General features: G+C 39.3%; 1 protein-coding gene across 1 annotated transcript in view; it reads left to right on the top strand.

The window, feature by feature from the left end:
* LOC147887372 (fe(II)/2-oxoglutarate-dependent dioxygenase 1-like) overlaps positions 1–19,588 on the top strand; it is a 28,854-nt gene extending 9,266 nt beyond the window's left edge. The window contains exon 3 of the mRNA XM_087394637.1: positions 19,115–19,588. Coding sequence (XP_087250763.1) covers positions 19,115–19,387 — 273 coding nt within the window. The 3' untranslated portion in view covers positions 19,388–19,588. The remainder of the gene's footprint in view (positions 1–19,114) is intronic.
* Positions 19,589–20,142: the final 554 nt, after the last annotated feature.

The raw sequence follows: 20,142 nt of genomic DNA, 5'->3' as shown, positions 1-20,142 counted from the left end.
AGCTGACGGAAATCAAAGAGAAGCAAGCCATTCCAATTACAGACCACATTGAAGAACAGAAGTCAAATGCAAGAAAAGGAAAAATATGAAAAGTTCATGTCACATTAAATCAATTTTTGAATCTTGTTCCAGTATTCAATAACCAATTATGTCAGAATTTGCATTCTAAGGACATTCCTCAAACAAAAGATCATCGACGAAGTGAAGATGAAGATGAAACACTCCACATTTACGTATCCACCATTGAAGATGTGGATTACCAAGTCCCACTCATAGGAATTGTTGGTCTTAGCTTAAATCCAACCAAATGTGCATTTGATGTGAGTAGAGCAATTCTCCTAGGGCATATTATCTCACAAGAGGGAATGTATATAGATCCCAATAAAGTATCAGCCATACAACATGCCAAACCACCCAGCTAAGCGCATATGTCACTATAATTTATGCTTTTGGACAGGCAACATCGAAAATGTCCGAAATGCAGAGATGCTTTTGGACAGGCAGGAGAAATAACAAAGGACGTTCAAACATGCATTGCGATTACAGAGAGTGGATGTTTTTCTGAATGTTTTTCGGAATGAGATGCTTTGTAACTCTTGTGTATCGAGTGAAGGGTGAGATATAACTTACTGCACCTAGTTCTCTGTCGAGGCTATGCCTAAAATGATTGTTGCACATACACTTTGCACCATGTAAGGCATCTGACTTCAGTTCCGGGATGTGCGTGTGGTTCGCACAGTCCACCATGAGTGCCATGTGTTATTGCATAACCATGCGGTTTAGCAACAGTGACCTAGAGGGGTGTGTGAGGGTAGGTTGGCCGCAAGGGTTAATGGTTTGAATCTCCAAGCGATTCGGTCTTCAATGGTGGTTGCTTCTCTAACCGTCGGAGGTTCTGTATGCATGCTATTACTAGCATTCCGAGGTCATTCTGTACATAGATGTTGTGCGAGCTATTGCTTCGGAATATAGTGTTCAACGTTTTGTCATTCTCTTACATATCTGTATTTCGTTCTTGTGGATGTTACACATATCGTTTGTCTATTGTTCCCCATAGCATCTGCGTGCATTCATGACGCTACAAAGATCATGAGAAGAAGGCTATCCTAGCTAAAGCCCCATGGAGAGAACCAATAGGAGGACACTTCTCTGGAGATATTACAGGTAAAAAGTTTTGCAAGCTGGTTTGTGGTGGCCTACAATTTTAAAAGATGCTCATAATCGATCCAAAGCATGATGATAGGCCACTTGACAATGGATGCCCCATCAACCAATTCTCCCCTTGGGACCTTTTCAGAAATGGGGACTATATTTTATTGGACCCATCAACCCTCTAGCAAAGCTTTTAGGTAATCAATATATTTTGGGTGCCACTTACTATTGTACAAAATGAGTTGAAGCTATAGCACTCAAAACATGCAAGGCTAGGACTATGGCACATTTTCTTTATCACAACATTGTCACTAGATTTGGTGTTCCTATTGAAATAGTGTCTGACAGAGGAACCTATTTCATCAACAAAACAATTAGGAAGATTAATAAAATACACATGATGTTGCATAAAAAGTCTACAGCCTATTACCCCCACAAGCCAATGGGCAGGCTAAGAGCTCCAACAAACTGATGGAAAAGGTATATAGAAGAACACTAGTAGTTGATCACCTAGAGGATTGGGATTGACACTTGGATTCAGTGCTACTTAGAACAGCACACAAGGTTGCAACAAGGTTGCAACTAGATTAACACCTTTTAGATTTGTATTGGCTATGAGCCAGTAGTGCCTATGGAATTTCTTGCAAGTATCTTGAGAGTGGCAATAGGTAAGAGACTATCACCAAAAGATATGCCAGATTAGAACAACTTCTACAATTGGATGAGGATAGGCTCAAAAGTTCACATACTGTTGATATTATTAAAAAAAGGAGGGTAGGATAGATTAATAGAAACATAAAGCTCAAGTTGTTCAAGAAGGGAGATCTAGTGTTAATGTTCAACACAAAGTTAGGAAAAGTGCCAGGAAAGTTTAAGCTGAGATATGATGGCCCATTCAAGGTACTTGAGGTTTTTGATCAAGGCACCTTCCAATTAGCTTACCTTCATGGCAATGTATTTGACAAACCAATGACTAGTTTCAACCTAAAACCTTACATTAGGCTTGACCCCACTCAAGTGAAGATAAATACAATCTCTCTACAGCTCTCTTCTGACATCAATCAAGATGATGTGTATGTTTTAGTTATTTAGGTTGAAGGATTTGTGTACAACACTCCGAAAGAAATCCGACGCTAGTCTGACAAACACAAAAGTAACGAGTTGTCTCATCTCCAACCAAACTCAGGTATGCTCTAAACCATAGAGATCCAATCACATAAGTGGTGAAGGTGCACGTGAATTGGTAGACGCGACCAGAGTGGAAATCCTAGACCCAACAGCGATTCAACACCAGTTCGACCATGAAGGGTACGATTCCAATCCAACTGTTATGACACCCACGACTAAGAACTCCGAGTATGATCCGAGTCCAATCAATGTGTCCGACTCTTACTCCAATCTGATGGGCACGCTCGAGTGGACAAATGACTCTTTGTCGACATGTGCGACATGAATCCTACCGTCCAACCCGACTTTGACTCACATTTGATGAGTCTTTTCGAGTTTGCTCAGATAATACACTAGTCCCTCCCAATTGCCAAAAAGCACTGCTAGTTCCTTGCATGCCGAACTTACGGACCGTCCATCACAATGACACATCGACACAAGCTTCTCTCAGTGCCTTAGCACAACCAGAGCTATTGGCTCACACTTCTTAATGCCTCAGAACAGCCAAAGCCAAACCTTGAGCTCTTAAGCGCTACAGTGCTCCTCGATGCAACCATGGGTCCTAAGAAGTCTCTCACCCCTACTAGCAAAAGCCCGACCGTGGAAAAGGCTATACACATAGCAGACCCTCGGAGGAGACTAAATCGGATGGAGAACCACCCCTTTCTCCACAAAAGAAGTAGATGATCACGGCCAGCTTTGCGAATTTCAAGGTATCATTGGATCTCTCCAAACATCAGATGTGGCTAAAGAAAATTGGTTTATTGCAGTATGCGAACTTGCCTTGGGTGTCGGAAGGCTTCCTCGCATGCACTAGCACAATACGAGAGCTTCCAGAGAACTGGAGGTATGCTTGCAGAGAATGTCATGGTTTCCCTTAAAATTATAGCGTAGGTCTTTTAGCTTCCCATCATCAACGAGGAGGTTGTATACAAGAAGGATGTTGATTCCAACATGTAGAAAGAATTCGAGCCACTAGAGACACTGAAGAATTATTTTTTCATCAATAATGTTCAGGATTTGAGAAGGCACCAGCAGCTTGTTTGGTGTCTCAAAAGGATGAGGTTGCTCTAGTAAAGACAAATACTATGAGCAGAGATTCTTATGCTATGCTAAGTAGAGCCAAGAAGGGAACAAAGATATCATGAGCACATCTGCTCCACTCACAGCTTATGAGCGAGATAGCCAAAAAGGATTTGAGCGCTTCAAATGCTCATTCCAAGATAGGACTGTTTATTGCTGCCTTATTTGAATTTTCCACGGCTAGATAGATACAAAGACCCTGGAGGTAATCCTTTAGTATAGAGAAGAGCACACCAAAGCAATGCACGACAGTCAGCATGAGGAGGAAAAGACAAAGCAAGACATGCTTTGACCATTGGAAGATGCTCAGTACTCCAAAGAGGAAGCCACTATGGTTGTGTATGGCCAATCTTTGGCAGAATGCCTGTGGGATACACCCTTAGTAGGAGAAGAGCTGTTAGCTATCCCGGGAGAGCCCAAATCTTCCAAGAAGATTAAATAATCCATGCTTCAAAAGACAGAGACCTAAAAAAAACCAAGGAGAACTAGTATATTGCTTACAATGCCTCCCAGAAGCTCCTTCAAAGCCTTCTCCCCTATCCACAACATGACAAACTTGTAGCAATTCCCAAAACAAGATATGACCAGTCCCCGACTGTAGTAGGAATAGACTCCAGCATGGAGCTAGACATGTTCTCAAATTCTTGCGGAACTATTTTGCTAAGGAGAGAAAGGTACAGAAGCAACTGGAAAAGAAAGTGTAAGAATTGACAGAAGATAAGAAGGCGGGACACGAATATATGCTTAAGCAGTCAGAAATGTAGAAGAAGTTCCATGCCACTCAGTTGGAACTCAAGGCAATCAAGAAAGAATATGCCCAATACAGATAAGTGTAGGATAAGCAAATCTCAAAGCTCACTGTCCAAGTGAGAGTACAGAAGGAATGCCTACCAACTGTAACAAATTGGCTAGAGGAAATGAAAGCAAATTCTTTTCTGCAATTAGATCGAATGGGTCATTAGGAAAAAAGGGAGCTCATTTTGGGGCCCTGAGAGAAATTCACGATTTCTTGATTTTTCTTTCCTTGAAAACAATAAAATATGACATAACCCCACTGACTTACTTTGCAGAATTTGATATATCTGACATCACCGACGCATTCGGGTCTAGGTTGTGAAATCGCTTTCATTTGTATGGGTTGCTTTTTGGGCCTTTTTGGTTGTTTTCGGTACAGATACGAAGAATCTCAGGACCTATGGTCAAATCTCAAAAAACGCATGTTCATAATTGCTCAAAGACCTTATGGTGTTCATAATTGCTCAAAGACCTTATGGTGCCTTTGTGTCTATTGCATATGCATATGATATCATGGCACATGAATTAGAGACACCCCGATCTAAAGCAAAGGGTGCAAAATAGAGGTAGATGCCCATGAATGATGACATATCATTGTTTGATTTGAAAGCAGAGCTTGAGAAGCCGACTGCAACACACCACCAGAATCTGTCAACAAAATTAGATGCAAAGCATACCACATTCATGGATGCCACATATGAGAACACAGAAAACACAGCAACCCCAAGCCATGCCTTAGCCCCCGGTGCACATATTATAGAAGAACAAACAACATTTGAGAAGTCAGAACTAAATGAAACCTGCAAAGAAGATGCAGATGAGGTAGACCCAATTGTTGCTAAGGGAACAGTAATAGAAATGAACTCCACCCACAGTGCCATAAAGTTCAGTTGATGGATTACTTCCAGTGAAGGGTTGGAGTCCTTCACTTTTTTTGCAAAAAAGTTTTACCACCAGGTGCCAGGTGTTGAGGATGACTCCTCCACCCAAGTGGACCTCAACCAAGGAGAGTTAGTAGACCTATAGTAAAGGAGGGTTACAATAGCAAGTAGGGACACTTTTATAACTGTAGGTACAGTTATAACTGTCCCTAACAACATGTAGTAGTGGCCTTATCCACCACATCATTTTTGGGACTAGGTCTATTTTTTGACTATTATCCGACTAAGGTTGGAATACAATCGGATGTTGTTATAAGCGGGTCATCACCTTGTGGATGGGGGTTGTTGTTGCTATTTGCTGTAATACAAACTATGCATAATATTTCTACTCTACAAATGATTGTCTTGGGTATTTGTATGCTTTACACTCTCTTTCTTTTTCGACATTCGTCAAATTTAAATCCGGTGCTAGGAGTAGATATGTGTAGGTGTTTTTCAGTCTTTTGGAGACACTAGTAACAAATGTCTACTTTGTTAGTTGTAATGTCAATTTTCTTTGTGCCCTTGTCATAGAGCCCCAAACCTTTATACATTAAGACATGCTTGACTTGGGTCTAATAAGTATGAAAATCTTCCCCATCCAACGATTAAATATGCATAATAGAAATTTTCTTTGTCACCATTATTTCAAAGGAATACAATTACTTATGTGGTAAATATGCAAGAACTAATGTTGAAAAAATATAGCAACAAAACTCCTCCAGTTTTGAAAGCTATATGGTGGAAACATATCCCATCAATAGAAAACTATGTTAGTGCTACTAAGAAATTGCGAGTGTCCTTTCCATGTGAAATGTGGAAGCTGCCTTCATCATACTAAATCTTAGAAAAGGGTTATGGACCAACAAGTCACAAAATTGAAGACATGAAACACAAGCTTAAGCCAATGAGCTTAAGGATGCTTGTAGTCCTTCATAGTTACATCCCTTCATAGATTTCATCAGCTTTTATAGAAGGTTCATCAAGGATTTTTCTTGGCATGTTGCCTGCTAGAGAGAACTCAGTTCATATGAGCAAAGGAGGGAGATCAAGCTTTTCAAGAACTCAAGTTGCACACAATGTCCTCACCAATACTTAAGCCACTAAGGTGGGATCCAATTTTCATGTGCATGTGGATGTCTCAAGGCCTTCCCTCAATGTTATACTAATGCAACCAAAAGGAATGGTAGACTAAACCATTCATTATGACAAAGGATGCTCCTTCCCCTTGAAGAATGGTAGTACTATGATGCACAAAGTCCATTATGTGGTGTAAAATAAATTTTTAGCACTACCTACTTGGTAGTCCTTTTGTTTTCTATGTGGATAAACAAGAATTACTCTACTTAAATGAGACTTAAACAAAAAAATAGTAATACAAGATCACTTGGTATTATAGATGCTGCTCTTACAAGGGTTTAATGTTTGGAGCATACATAAAATCCAAATAAATCATCATGGTGTCAATAAAGTGGACATCATAGGTATTGGGTACTACAATACTCTCCACGTCTACCTTTTGAAACGAGATGCCTTAGGATCAACATAGGTAGTTTTGCATTGAAAGCTTGAAAGCTTATTCTCATTGCATAATAGAACTACAAACAAGGAGTAACTAGTCACACTATGCAACTATATCTTGATAAACCAAGCCCCACTGGTATTAGAAGAATCTTATGAGGAATTGTTGGTGGACATTTTAGAGTTAAGCTAATAGGACAGAAGTTATATGTGAGGAGAGTTATGCTAGGAGACTCTTTTGCGATGGAGCTCACTTTTGCAAGCAATATGATGGGTTCCAATGAGTATAAAAATGGCTCTATATTCCTCTTTAATAATGTAGACCTTGGGAACCTTTTAAATGTGAAGAGTTGACTACATAGGGGACTTCAAGCATGTTACTCTAGCCTAGAAGAAATACATCATGGAACATTGCCTATTACAAAAAATTGATAGAGGACAAGGAATTACAAGATAACTCAACTTGTAATGCCATGGAATTCATAATTTTTGATATCATCTACCACTTTCTATCAATTGCTCTGACCACCCTGACCTGGTAGGCGTTTCAATAACATCCGACCATTGAGTCCTGACCTAGGCATGCCTTTGCGAAAGACTTTAAGGTGCAATCAAGAGGGTGGCTACTTTAAGGTGCAATCAAGTGGGTAGTGTGGTGGTGCCCCTAGTTATTACGGCATTGCTTACGTGACCATAGCCATTTTAAGATACATTAGTTAAGCCAAACCCCACAGCACCTTACCATGACCGTTGTTGGGAAGTAGACTTTACAAGGGTCACCTTGCTTCTCTTCGTAAGTTGTTGTAAGTTGTTGATTCTAGAAATACAAGTGAAATTGCTCAATCAAGACCCATCGATTAAGTCATAGCACTCCATGCGACGCGGGTACTTTGAGCGCTGTATTCTTCAAGGTTCTACATTCTTGCTTCCAAGATTGTTTCTCTTTATTTGTTCTTGATGTATTTATTTTAAGTACTATATCAACGTGTTTGATTGAAGCAACCCATTTTGATTGTGTACGGCTTAACACTTGATCTGCTTGCTTCTTTCTTGGCTTGTGTTCATAGTTTAGAGGAACATTGTATCGATACGACTGGTTAGTGTGGCAAAAAAATCCCCATCAACACTTTAGTGACCACAATCATTAACCCTTCCTATTACGCATTCATGTATGCATTGTTATGCTTTCTTATGGTACATGTTTGCACAAGAAGCTCGATATAGAAACTACAAACTACGTTGCTCTTAGGATTCCATCAGGTCAGTGGACTTCGAGGAAGTCAATAGCAATGCTCTCCTTGTTGATGAGCATTCTAACAACTCTAGTTCTCTTCCCCCACATTTTCCTACATCTACGTCAAGTTTTATCCCCGTTTGCACCTTCATACCCTCCACAGATCGTCTTTCATATTCTACACATTCATGTTCATGCTCGATACCCAAGCATGATGGTCAAGTGACCCAAGTTCTCTAACTTCCTTGAAGAGGATGCCGATGTGCACATAATGTTGTTTGGAAATGTGTGGCAGGCGGATTTTCCAGTGGTGTAGCAAATGGAAGCTATCAAAATTATGATATACCTAGCTTTGCTCCATACTAGAGTTATGATTTGGGCTATGCGGTCTGCCATTACCCCATTTCCAAACTTTGATATGCTTTGCGTAGCCTTTTTGCTTCACTACCACATAGAAAAGATGGTGCTTCAAGTCCTTGCAAAGCTTGGATGCATGGACCAAAGAGATCTCACATAGGATGACTATGCTGCCAAGTTCTGCACCCTTGCCAGTTGCCTACCACAACCACAATGTCCTACCCCAAAGGTATTAAATTCATACTTTGTGTATGGGATCGATCGTGAATTCAAACAAGCGGTTGCCTCTTTAGACATGGCAACATTGAACTTCCACAAGCTTATCGATGGTGCTCCGTCGTGCAGAACACATTTTGATCCACAAGCATAAAGCTTCAATGCAAAGAGCGGACCATAGCTTGGTACAGACTCTGATGATAGTAGCATAGAAGAAAGAGCCTGCAAACATCATGAGTGTAGAAGATCGCTCAAGAAAACTGAGACATCGTCCATAGAATATGGTCTCATTAACCCCCGCTTACTTGAAGATGGCACTAAAGCTTTGCCACACATTCACCATGGTGTCTGGTGTTCCAAATTAATTAACAACATTCATGGAGCAGACAAGTGTGGCCTCAACCAGTTATGGTGCACAATATGCCAGATGACAACTAATACCATTGATGCCTGTAGGTACAATGCCCATCAAATGCCACCCCTATCTCAGGAAATTCTTGTCTAGACCATGGCTATAGCTCCAATTCAACCAATGACAATAGCTACATAGCCCATTGTTGATGCTAGACCCTATTTTCCTTGCCAAAGACTGTCTCATGGTCCTCTAAGCCAGATCATTTGTTACTATTGTGATGTGCTTGGTCACATAAAGAGCAAGTGTGAGGTGTTCAAGAAACACCAGACAAAAATAGTCATGTATGCGCACATTCCCGTGTCTATGCTTGCAACACCCCATATTACAATGTATAAATTGTGGAGCTTGATGATCCGGTAGCTCCATGTGTTGTCACTGGCTTCACTACCAATGTGGTGACAAGGGCGATGAAGATTCCAATAAAATCCCCAATAAGGGTGAGCAAGCATCATCCAAGGATAAATTCAACATATGGAGCACATTCAAGGACCTGTATATCAATATGTCTGTGAAACAACTATTGGATTTGGGGCCAACCTTTTGCCAACAACTTTGCCAATCCGACAGTACTAGTTGAGCCAGTATTCGTTGCAAGACCATTTGGAACCAATCCAATGGTCTACGATGTTGAGCCCAAACTGCTAAGGTCACAACCAAAACCACCGATTTACAATGAGAATGTCGAAAAGATTATAGTGACACTGAAGGGATCAACAATTTCGAGTGCATTGCACGATGAGTTCAGGGGTCAATATTATATTTGATGACATATGCCAACAATTGGGATTCTTTGATTAGGAGCCAGTATTGTTTGCAATAAGGATGGTGGATCAATGATGTGTACAACCAATGGGCCTCCTTCGTAGTGTCCAATCATAGTGTTGTTTTTGCCATAGCCATCCTTCATATGGAAGATATCAGCTATGCCTACCCAATATTACATGGCATGTTGTGGCTGCAGGCATGTGAAAAATATGATTGGAAATATAACTGGATCATAATTTGATGGGCAAAAATAAGGAGAAGTTATCTGTGAAACCCTAGAGGTCGATTCTCATATGCATCTGCCCATGGGTAGCTAAAGGAGGAATACCTTTGAAACAACCCCAATATTGTGACTCTCTTCAAGTATTCATTCCGCGATGGGTTCAATCGGATATAATTAGGTCCAGATGACCAAAGAAGACCAGGAAAAGATGACATTTATCATCATAGAATGGGGAGTCTTTGCATCCAATGTCATGACATTTGGCTTTAAAGATGTAGTAGTGGCATTTCAATGCGTGGTTTAGGAACAAATATCTCAATTTTTTCATGAGGATATTCTTGGATGATTTCATTGTCTTTGGGGAGTAGAGCTTGCATATCCACCGTCTCCAAATGTGCCTAACCAAATGTCCTGCTGTGTAGCAATCTCTCAATCTAGTAAAGTGTGCCTTCGTGACCAACAATGAACATCTTCTTGGACATATCATTTCAAAGGATGGCATCGTATTGGATCCGCATAAGGTTGAGCACATCTACAAGGTAGAACGACCTGCAAAACGAGTTCCACGTCTTTGTCGGTGCCTCCAACACAACTATTGGCATGGTCCTAATGTAGGAAAGGAAGAAGAGTTGGTTCCATCTAGTGTACTACTCAAGGCACTAACCATTGAAGCTGGAGAATAACTACTCTACAACAAAGAAATAAGCGCTCGGAATGAACTACTCCATCAACACATTTTGGCACTACTTACTCGAAAACCCCTTCATCTTCCACCCGAACCATTTAGTGTTATTATTTCTCATCAGCAAGCCTAAGTTGGTAGGTAAGCTTGCTCATGGATGTTGCTATTACAAGAAGTTGACTTTATTATTGTTTATACTCCATGAAGTTCATATGCGGTGGCTGATTACCTATCCCTATTGGACGATTGGTGAGAAACCTAACCTCTTCATCGATAAATTCTCAGCTCCAGATCTAATCAAGGCAGGAGTGATTTGAGACATCTCTTCTCTGCTATTACATGCATTACAGACTTGGTTAAGTACAACATCCAAGTGCGTGCGCTTGGGTGGGATCCTCACCATAGGCATGTGGAGCAAGGGTGACTGAGGAACACACAACACAACCTATGGGATCTCTATACGTTTTGGATAGATCACCACGACTGCTAGAGCTCAAAGGATGAATGTATAAAGTACATAATGGGTTGTGTAGAGGCCTTCATGGAGAGCAAGTACGTAATCCTTGAAGAGTATGACCTCATATTAGAAGAAGTGGAAGATGAGGTTCTGAGTGACCCACCTAGTAGCTCGGAGCTACTGTTGCAAAAAAGCCTAAGCTTTTTATTTGGCAATATGGAACAAGTTCATTCTAGGCAATCATACTTGTCACTAATTTTCGCTGTTTCAACAACGCCAAGGTGGCACATGCCCACAATGACCAAGATATATCTCTTGCAAAGGTACATATCCCATGGAAGTGCCCTACATTCAAAAAAAGTCCTCTCTTTCTCAGCATCATAATGCAATTAAGGGTATCCCTTAACCATGTGCTCAGTTATGTTATGAGTCACACCCTCAAAGTGTCCGCTAAGAGCTTGGCACTGGTACAGGACTAGGGAGACATGCAAGACAACGTCCTGTTTATACTGACGTGGTGTATCAGTTTCTTGAAACCAATGTACCAAGACGTTACTTATCCCGAGACAGGCACAAGCAACTTTCTTTATGGAGCTGAAATTTTGAAATAATCCATGAATCCTTGTACCATTTTGTCCAAGAAGGTGCTTTGTAGATGTGTTCCCTCACATGAGAAACAATCGATGTTGCGGGAAGCACACCAAGTTCTAACCCAAGGTCATTTTGCTAGAGATACCATCGGTTGCAAAGTCCTTCAAGTCGGCCTATGGTGGCCCACAGTTATAGGTGACATCTTTGCCCATGTAAAGAAATATGATGCATGCCAGAGATTGGGACATACCACTATAAGGGACGACCTACTGCACAGCCTAGTTATTGTGAAGAGAGTGGGAAAGAAGGAAGGAGTCTCACTTGCAGCTTTCTCACATACACAATGGGGGAATACACACAAAGGTGGAGGCTGAAAACAGTTTTCCTCTTCTTAGTTGTGAAAGCCAAAAGAACTCTAAGTACAAAAGAATAAGTAAACCCTATATGTGGGTCTCAAACCAAACTCAGCTAACTAAGGTGACATACTAATTGAGCCACTAACTAGAGTATATAAAGATAGCTGTCATCTAGCTATTATTCATGGGTGGTGTACCAACTACATCTGCAGCTAACAAGTCGGTGACATAAATGCATAACGGTCACCCTGGCATATCAGGAGTGGAGCTCGATATCTCAACACTCCTCCTCGAGCTCAATCCCAATTTTTGCACACCAAGCAGGTCTCTGAACTTACGCAACTTCTCTACACCCAATGCCTTCGTGAATATGTCAGCAACCTGATCCTCTGTGCTGACATAAACTAGATCAATAAAATCTACTAGAACCTTCTTCCGCACATAGTAATAATGCACCTCAATGTGCTTTGTTCTAGTATGATAGATTGGGTTATTTGCCAAGTGTATACTGCTCATGTTGTCATAATAAATGACAACTGGCACATGTGTAGACTGATGCATATCATAAAGCAGCTTATGCAACCAAGCTACCTCACATGCAGCCATTGCTACACCCTTGTACTCAGCCTTTGTGCTCGACAAGGCAACTATAGGCTGTTTCTTGCTGCTCCAAGTGACTGCAGTACTCTCAAAAAGGAACACATCCACTCACCTGCATCTGCACTCAACTTCACATTCTACTCCAAAGGAACTGAAATAGGCTTACAGCTTGTCATCCCATATTTGGACAACATATCCAGTCCATACTATCTTTGCAAGAGCCATCTCACTTGTGAATTTAATCATCTCAATGCCCAAGAAGTAACGCAGCTCTCCCAAATCCTTCATCTCAAACTTTTGCTTTAATAGCATTCACATGACGAATATCATCACTATCACCTGTAATGATCAAATCATTAACATAAATGACAAGCAACATAATACCTTTCTTTATTTTTCTCACATAAAGTGAGAAATTTGCCTTGGAAATCTGAAAGCCAATAGTGACAAGATATTATCCTATCTTGTCAGACCATGCTCTAGGTGCTTGCTTCAAGCCATACAAGGCTTTCTTCAACCTACAAACTAACTCAGGATGAACAACCTGAATATAACTTGGTGGTTGTTCCATATAGACCTCTTCTTGCAAATCACCATGCAAGAAAGTATTCTTTACATCCATCTAATATAAAGACCATCCCTTTGATGCAGCCATAGCAATGACTGCTCTTACGGTTGTCATCCTTGCAACCGGAGTGAATGTTTCTTCATAATCAATGCCATATGTCTGTGCACACCCCTTGGTAACTAATCTTGCCTTGTATCTATTCACAGAACCATTTGCATTGTGCTTCACCTTATAAACCCACTTCCAACCAATTGCATTCTTTTTTTTAGGCAAAGGCATCAATTCCCATGTAGCATTTGCTTCCAAGGCATCCATTTCTTCATCCATGGCTTTTTCTCATTTTTCTTTTCCATGGCTTGCTCAAAAAAAGTGGGTTTTGGTTCATGTATCACTTTGACCATATAGGCATAGTGAATGGCTGTAAATCCATCATATTTCAGTCTATCCACAGGATACCTAGCTCTAGTAGACCTGTGCAAAATAGGGTCATTACCAGGTACTCTCAAAACATCCCTTGTCTTTCTTACTCCAGGTGTAACAACAAAAGGAATACCCAACTCATCATCAAGGCTCTGTTTTGAGCCACTGGATTCACCATCCACATAAGAGTGACCTGCATTCACATCAACCATGGGCTGATCTACTTTCTCTTTTTCTTTTTGTGATACTTGCATACCACTATCTGCATTGCTTTGAGGAGATCCTCTTGATCTTAATCTACCTGTCCATGGTAAAGTATATGAACCATGCTAGAGGACACTATAAGTTCACTAATATTTTGTGATTATTGTGAATTTTGTGCAACATTACCATTTTGTACATCTACATCATCAATCATATTTACTGATTTATACCAGTTGCTCATCTCATCAAAAACATCTTTGCTCACTGTAAACTTACGAGTAGAAGGGTTATAGCATCTATATCCTTTCTGCTGCAGAGAATAACCAATAAAGATGCACTTCTCAGCTTTTGGATCCAACTTGGATCTCAACTCATCTGGCACATGAACATAGGCAATGCAACCAAAAACTTTCAAATGACAAATATTTGGTTTTCTACCAGCATACCTCTCCTTTAGCATCATGCCATGTATTGCTGTAGTGGGAGTCCTATTCATTATATAGACTGCTGTAGCAACTACTTCAACCCAATAATAATCTGACAGGTCTTTTTCGTTGAGCATGGCATGAGATATCTTTTCAATATGTATGTTTTTCCTTCTGCAAGTCCATTTTGCTGTGGGGTATGACTGCATGAATATTGCTGCTTTATGTCATGTCTTTGTAGGAAACTTGCAAACTCATTTGAGAGGTACTCTCCCTTTTCATCTGACCTTAGGCATTTTATTTGCAGGCTTGTTTCTTTTTCAATCATAGCTTTAAAAGCTTTGAAATGTCCAACACTTCACTTTCTTTTTCATAAAATACACTCAAACTTTTCTACTATAGTCATCAATAAAAGTGACAAAATAATGACAGCCTCCAATAGATGCAACTTTACTAGTCCACACATCAGAGTGGAGTAATTCCAATAGCCTCTTACTCTCTTAAACATGTCTAGGAAATGATTTCCTTGCCTATTTTTCAAATTGATAGGTTTCACATATGTTATGCATTTCTACAACCTTGAATTTAGGCAATCTTGCAACAATATTTTGGGCTTGCATTAATTTAAGTCGCTATACGTTAACATGACCAATGCGTTTATGCCAGATATCAATATCTGCAACTACACCAGTCCCATGTGCAAACATTACTGCACTCAATTCAAGCATGTCTGCATCCAACGTAAACATCCTGCCCTTCTTCCCTTTTACTATCAAGCGATCTTTATTTTTCATATCCTCAACAAAGCATCCATGAGAATTAAATCTGATCTGCAAGTCTTGCTCAACCATTTAACCAACAGAAATCAGGTTCTTGGTGATATTTGGGACATAAAATGCACCAGACAGGTATTTCTTTTTTCCATCTTGCATAAACAAAGGAATTTTATCAATTTACACAATAGGATGTGCAGTATCATCACCAGTCTCCACAAATTCTAGTCTTTCTATTTTTCTTGCATTTTGTATCCATTTTACATGATCTGTCATATGGTTTGATGCACTTGAGTTAACATACCACACATCATTGCTTTCTTCTGCACTTGTCACAGAATTGGTCATGTATTGCACCATAAATAGATGCTCATTTTTGTCATCACCCTGTCTACTAGAGGATGCATAATTGCCTTGCTGTAATTTTTCGGTCATGATGTCATTTTGCTTTTTATAGCAGTCTTTAGCCATATGATCCATTTTACCATAGTAGTAGCATTCAACATTGTTTGCATTTTGGCCTCTCTGCCATCCACCATGACCTCTTTAGCTCCCCCTGTCTCTAAGGTTACCACGTCCTCCTCCATAGGACTAGTTTTCTTAAATTTGCTGCATATTTTGATTTCTACCACAGTCTCCAGATCGACCTACTCTACCTCTTCCAACATTTGAGTAGAAGACAGTTTCTTTTGAAGAAGATACACCACCATTTCTCTGCTCTTCAGAAATTAGAAGAGCAATCAACTCCCTAAAATCAGGAAGATTCTCACAGATGGCAATGGATGTCCGGAACTATGCATAAACCTTTCGTAGACCATTCAAGGTCACAGAAACTAAATCATCATCTTCCACTGGCGACCCAATGGAAGCAAGTGCATCTGTAATCTTCTTCACCTTCATGTGGTAGTCATTGATGCTCATATTTTCTCTCTGCTCATTATGCAACTCCTGCTTGAGCTGCATCTTCCTGGCTTATGTATTTGTGCTATACATTTTTATCAAAGTATCCCATGCCTCCTTCGGCGTGCTCACATCTTGAATATGCACAATCATAGAATCTGAAATACTGATTAACAGCCAATACATAACTTTTCTAGCTCTCTCATGCCAACCTTCAAATGCATGTAACTCCTATTGATTGGGAACATTAGGAATAACTGGTTCTTGTTCAGCTCTAGTAATGAACTCCCAATAGTCTTTTCCCTTAAGGAAATTCATCATTCTAAACTTCCATGCTTGGAAGTTGTTCTTGTCAAGCTTTTCAGTAACTATCTATGAAAGAGCATTAGACGCCATTACAGAACAATGTAAAAATATTCTGTCACTGCAAAAAAACACACAAGGGCAAATCTGTAAAACTGACGAAAGTGGTATTTGACCACACAGTCACTTCCTAGTGACGATTTTGCATCAACAGGCAATAAGAATGATTCTATCACTCCCAATATCTCTACGCACAGGCATACGATGTAATTTGTGTGGTAACTTTTTACCGACCTATAGAACAGTGGTCGCACAGCAAAAACATGATACTTTTTTGAGTGCCTATGAAAAACTTCTGCCACCAAAACAGGCCCTGAAATGGCCTCGAATCAAAAAATAATAATGTCACCGAAGGCTTAGTCCTCTCTCGTAGCATATACTGCCCTTTCGTCACACCGCGAAGGGTGTCCCAATCTAAGACAGTGCACTCTTGCACTTTTCGGATGTGCTACCTACAGAGATTTGCTCCCAAACTCGAAAAAGGAAAGCAACACTGATCCTCTTACCAAGACACCGTAAACTTGGTTTGCTTTCTTGAGCTCCTTACCATGAACCGGGCTATGACACCATGTAAAGAGAGTGGGAGAAAAGGAAGAAGTCTCACTTGTGGCTTTCTCACATACACAATGGAGGAATACACACAAAGGTGGAGGCTGAAAATAGTTTTCCTCTTCTTAGTTGTGAAAGCCAAAAGAACTCTAAGTACAAAAGAATAGGGGAACCCTATATGTGGTCTCAAACCAAACTCAACTAACTAAGGTGGCATACTAACTGAGCCACTAATTAGAGTACATAAAGATAGCTATTATTCATGGGCGGTGTACCAACCGCATCTGCAGCTAACAAGTCGGTGACATAAATGCACAACGGTCACCCTAGCATATCATGAGTGGAGCTCAATATCTCAACAGTTATCCCTTTGGAGCCATTCCAAAAGTGGGACCTCGATTTCACTAGCCCATTCAAGCCCGTTGCTCACCCATCTAGTAATTGCTATAGCCCACTGCACTAAGTGGATTGTGGCGAGGCCTTAAAAGACAATTCGCCTACATTGACTGCCAAATTTATTTATGGATAGATTATCATGCAGTTTGGTTGTCTGATTGAGATCATCAATGAGTAAGGAGGCTACTTCATCAATGAAATGATGAAGAAGATAATGAGGCGGCACATGATTATCCAAAAGCTATCCACCATTTACTATGCGTAGGTAAATGGCCAAGCAAAATCCTCCAACAATATCATGACAAGAAGCATGAAGAAAATCATCACAAGAACCACATAGATTGGGACCAAAAGCTATATTCAGTCATATGGGCTATTTCGATAGCTTACAAGGTAGTAGACCTCACACCTTTTAAGATGGTTTATGGAATTGAAGCGGTGTTACCCATGGAGTACTTGGTTCCAAGCCTCTGAATCATAGTCATGAAATGATTTAGCTCATACGAGTCACTTACATAGTTCTTGGAACAGTTGCAGTAGCTTGACAAGATGAGATTCATCATGGTCCATACTGCAGAGATAATGAAGCATCACTGAAAGAAATGGGTTGACTGCCATGCGAAGAATCGGATCTTCAAAGAGAAAGATGTAGTAGTATTTTTCTGATCCAAATACAGCCCCTACCTCAGCAAGCTGAAGTTCCAGTGGGCCGGATCATAGTGGCTTGTGCATCACTATTATGATGGCACATTTTTTCTTGGCACACTTAAGGGAAAAAATTTTTTTAAGCCAGTTAATGAGTTTGAACTTAAGTAAAGATAAGAAGGCCAACCTAATTATGTATATAGACTTTTGATGGAGTGGAATGTTCCTTTCATTATATTCACTTATGGTCACATTCTCACCCAAGCTACATAATATAAATTTATGTTGTCGAGTTGAGAAATATGGCAAATTGTACGAGACACCAAATGCTCCATTGTATGGTGATATGGCAATTCTTTCTTTAAATAGTTGATTCATTTCTTTTGTATTCAATAAGTTGTCATTCAATATAGTTTTATTTAAATAAGGTAATTGGAGAATAAGGGATATAGTATAGTTGCTCATCAATATTTCTAAATTGTAGGAATATCTCAATGTGGATGGTGTGTTAAGCTCCTGATAACTTATAGATAAATCACACATACGAAGCATTACCTACTTACCAATATCTCACCATACAATTCTATTAGACCCCCACTTGTTTTTTTTCCCCTTTGACTCTCTTGAGATGAGGCAATAATAATCCAGGTGTTAAGAAACTTCTTAAAGCTTAGACCTACATTCTAGGTGGTGGAATAAGGGCACTAATAGTTTTTCAATCAAGAAACTTGATAAACCAAAATAGTAAAGATATTTAATGACTAACTCTTTAAAAAAAGAAAAACTTTTCTTAAACTCGATGACATTTATATACCTTGTTAATATCTTATGGAAACAAGGCTGAACGTGTATGGCTTTAAGGCATATAAATCATTTAAATTAGCTCCACTAATGGTCGCTCTGTTATGTGGCCACACCTATAATGTCTTTATTGAGGCAATACATTTATAAGAGGCATAGTCAAATTCCAATGAAAACAATACATAAGTGTGTATTCTAGGGAATACAAGGCTAGATAGGTTGAGTTATAAATGATTATACATAAGATAAAGCATACAAGGATGATGTATCTATATATTAATTTCTACTGCCTTTCAAGGCGTGTGATTCTAAAACAAATATAACACCATTTAGTTTACAATGGCATCATTCATGGTTTGTATGCTTATGATTGAAGGCTTCAATTCAAGTGTATAACAAAGTATAAACAACACAATGTACAATGTGTCATGAGCTTGTGATATTGCTACATACCTTATATGACATTATGCACTTTGTATGAGAGTATTAACATTGATTATGCATCAACTTAATAAGGATTGTGTACTCATTTGCAGGTTTTGAGCAATGCAAAATACAAGAGTGTTTTGCATCGTTCTCTAGTAAATAGTCGAGAGCCTCGCCATTCATTTGTTTTCTTTTACAATCCCTCTGAGGGTACCATGATTTCCCCACTAGAAGGCGTTGTGACAACTAATGATCCAAAAAAGTACGTGCCCTTTTTATGGGAAGAGTATCGATCAACTTTTCAAAAAGCAAAGGTTGGTAATCATAGTCCCACTCAATTTTTTGAGGTGAGTAACCCTTCAATAATTGAAGCAAGTGAGTAAATTGCTCTCTCCATGGTGGGATACCTTTTCATTGTTTTCCAATTATTGAAACAAATTAGTAAATTCCTCCCTCGATGTGGGGTACATATTTAACATCAAGGTAGGGAGACATTGGTCCATGATATTCATGATATTATTTATTAAGTACATGAAATATTGTTATGAAGACATATAACACTTTTATAGAAATTGATACACTTGTTTTGGAGTATTGGGGGTCCACCAACCATGTAGAAAAATTTTACAAACCAATGATCAGTAAGCATTGTGCTTCTAAAATACAACATGATAAAATTCCAAGTGCTATCTTCTTCATGAAAATCATCACATGTGCCTCCATAAGTTTTATTTATTCAAATAAATTTTTAATAAATGGAAATGAAATCCAAAATTAGGCAAATAATTCTACAAGTACTTAATCGAGATATATTATGTATGAAAAGTATTTTCATACAATATAAATTTATACAAATAAAATTGACATCTTATTGATTTTTTCTATTTGGAAAGAGGGATTTTTTTTGTTGAAATTTAAAAATAAAATATATGTGAATAAAAGGAAATTGCTAGAATTGGAAATAGTTTTGGGTTTTATCAAATTATTCATGATAATAGCATGCCGCATCAATGAATTTTATTCCTCCTCCAAAATACTTTCTCAAATTTTTTGAATCATGCAAAGGTTGTTGGCCTTGTATGAAACATATACCTAGAATGAGTTTTTTTTAATGCAAGGAAAATATGAACTTCTAATT

Source organism: Dipteris shenzhenensis, chromosome 23 (assembly GCF_047967505.1).
Source record: "Dipteris shenzhenensis isolate YYH24624 ecotype China chromosome 23, Dip_SZ_1.0, whole genome shotgun sequence".
Classification (NCBI taxonomy): Eukaryota; Viridiplantae; Streptophyta; class Polypodiopsida; order Gleicheniales; family Dipteridaceae; genus Dipteris; species Dipteris shenzhenensis.
This window is presented reverse-complemented; position numbering and strand designations above follow the sequence as displayed.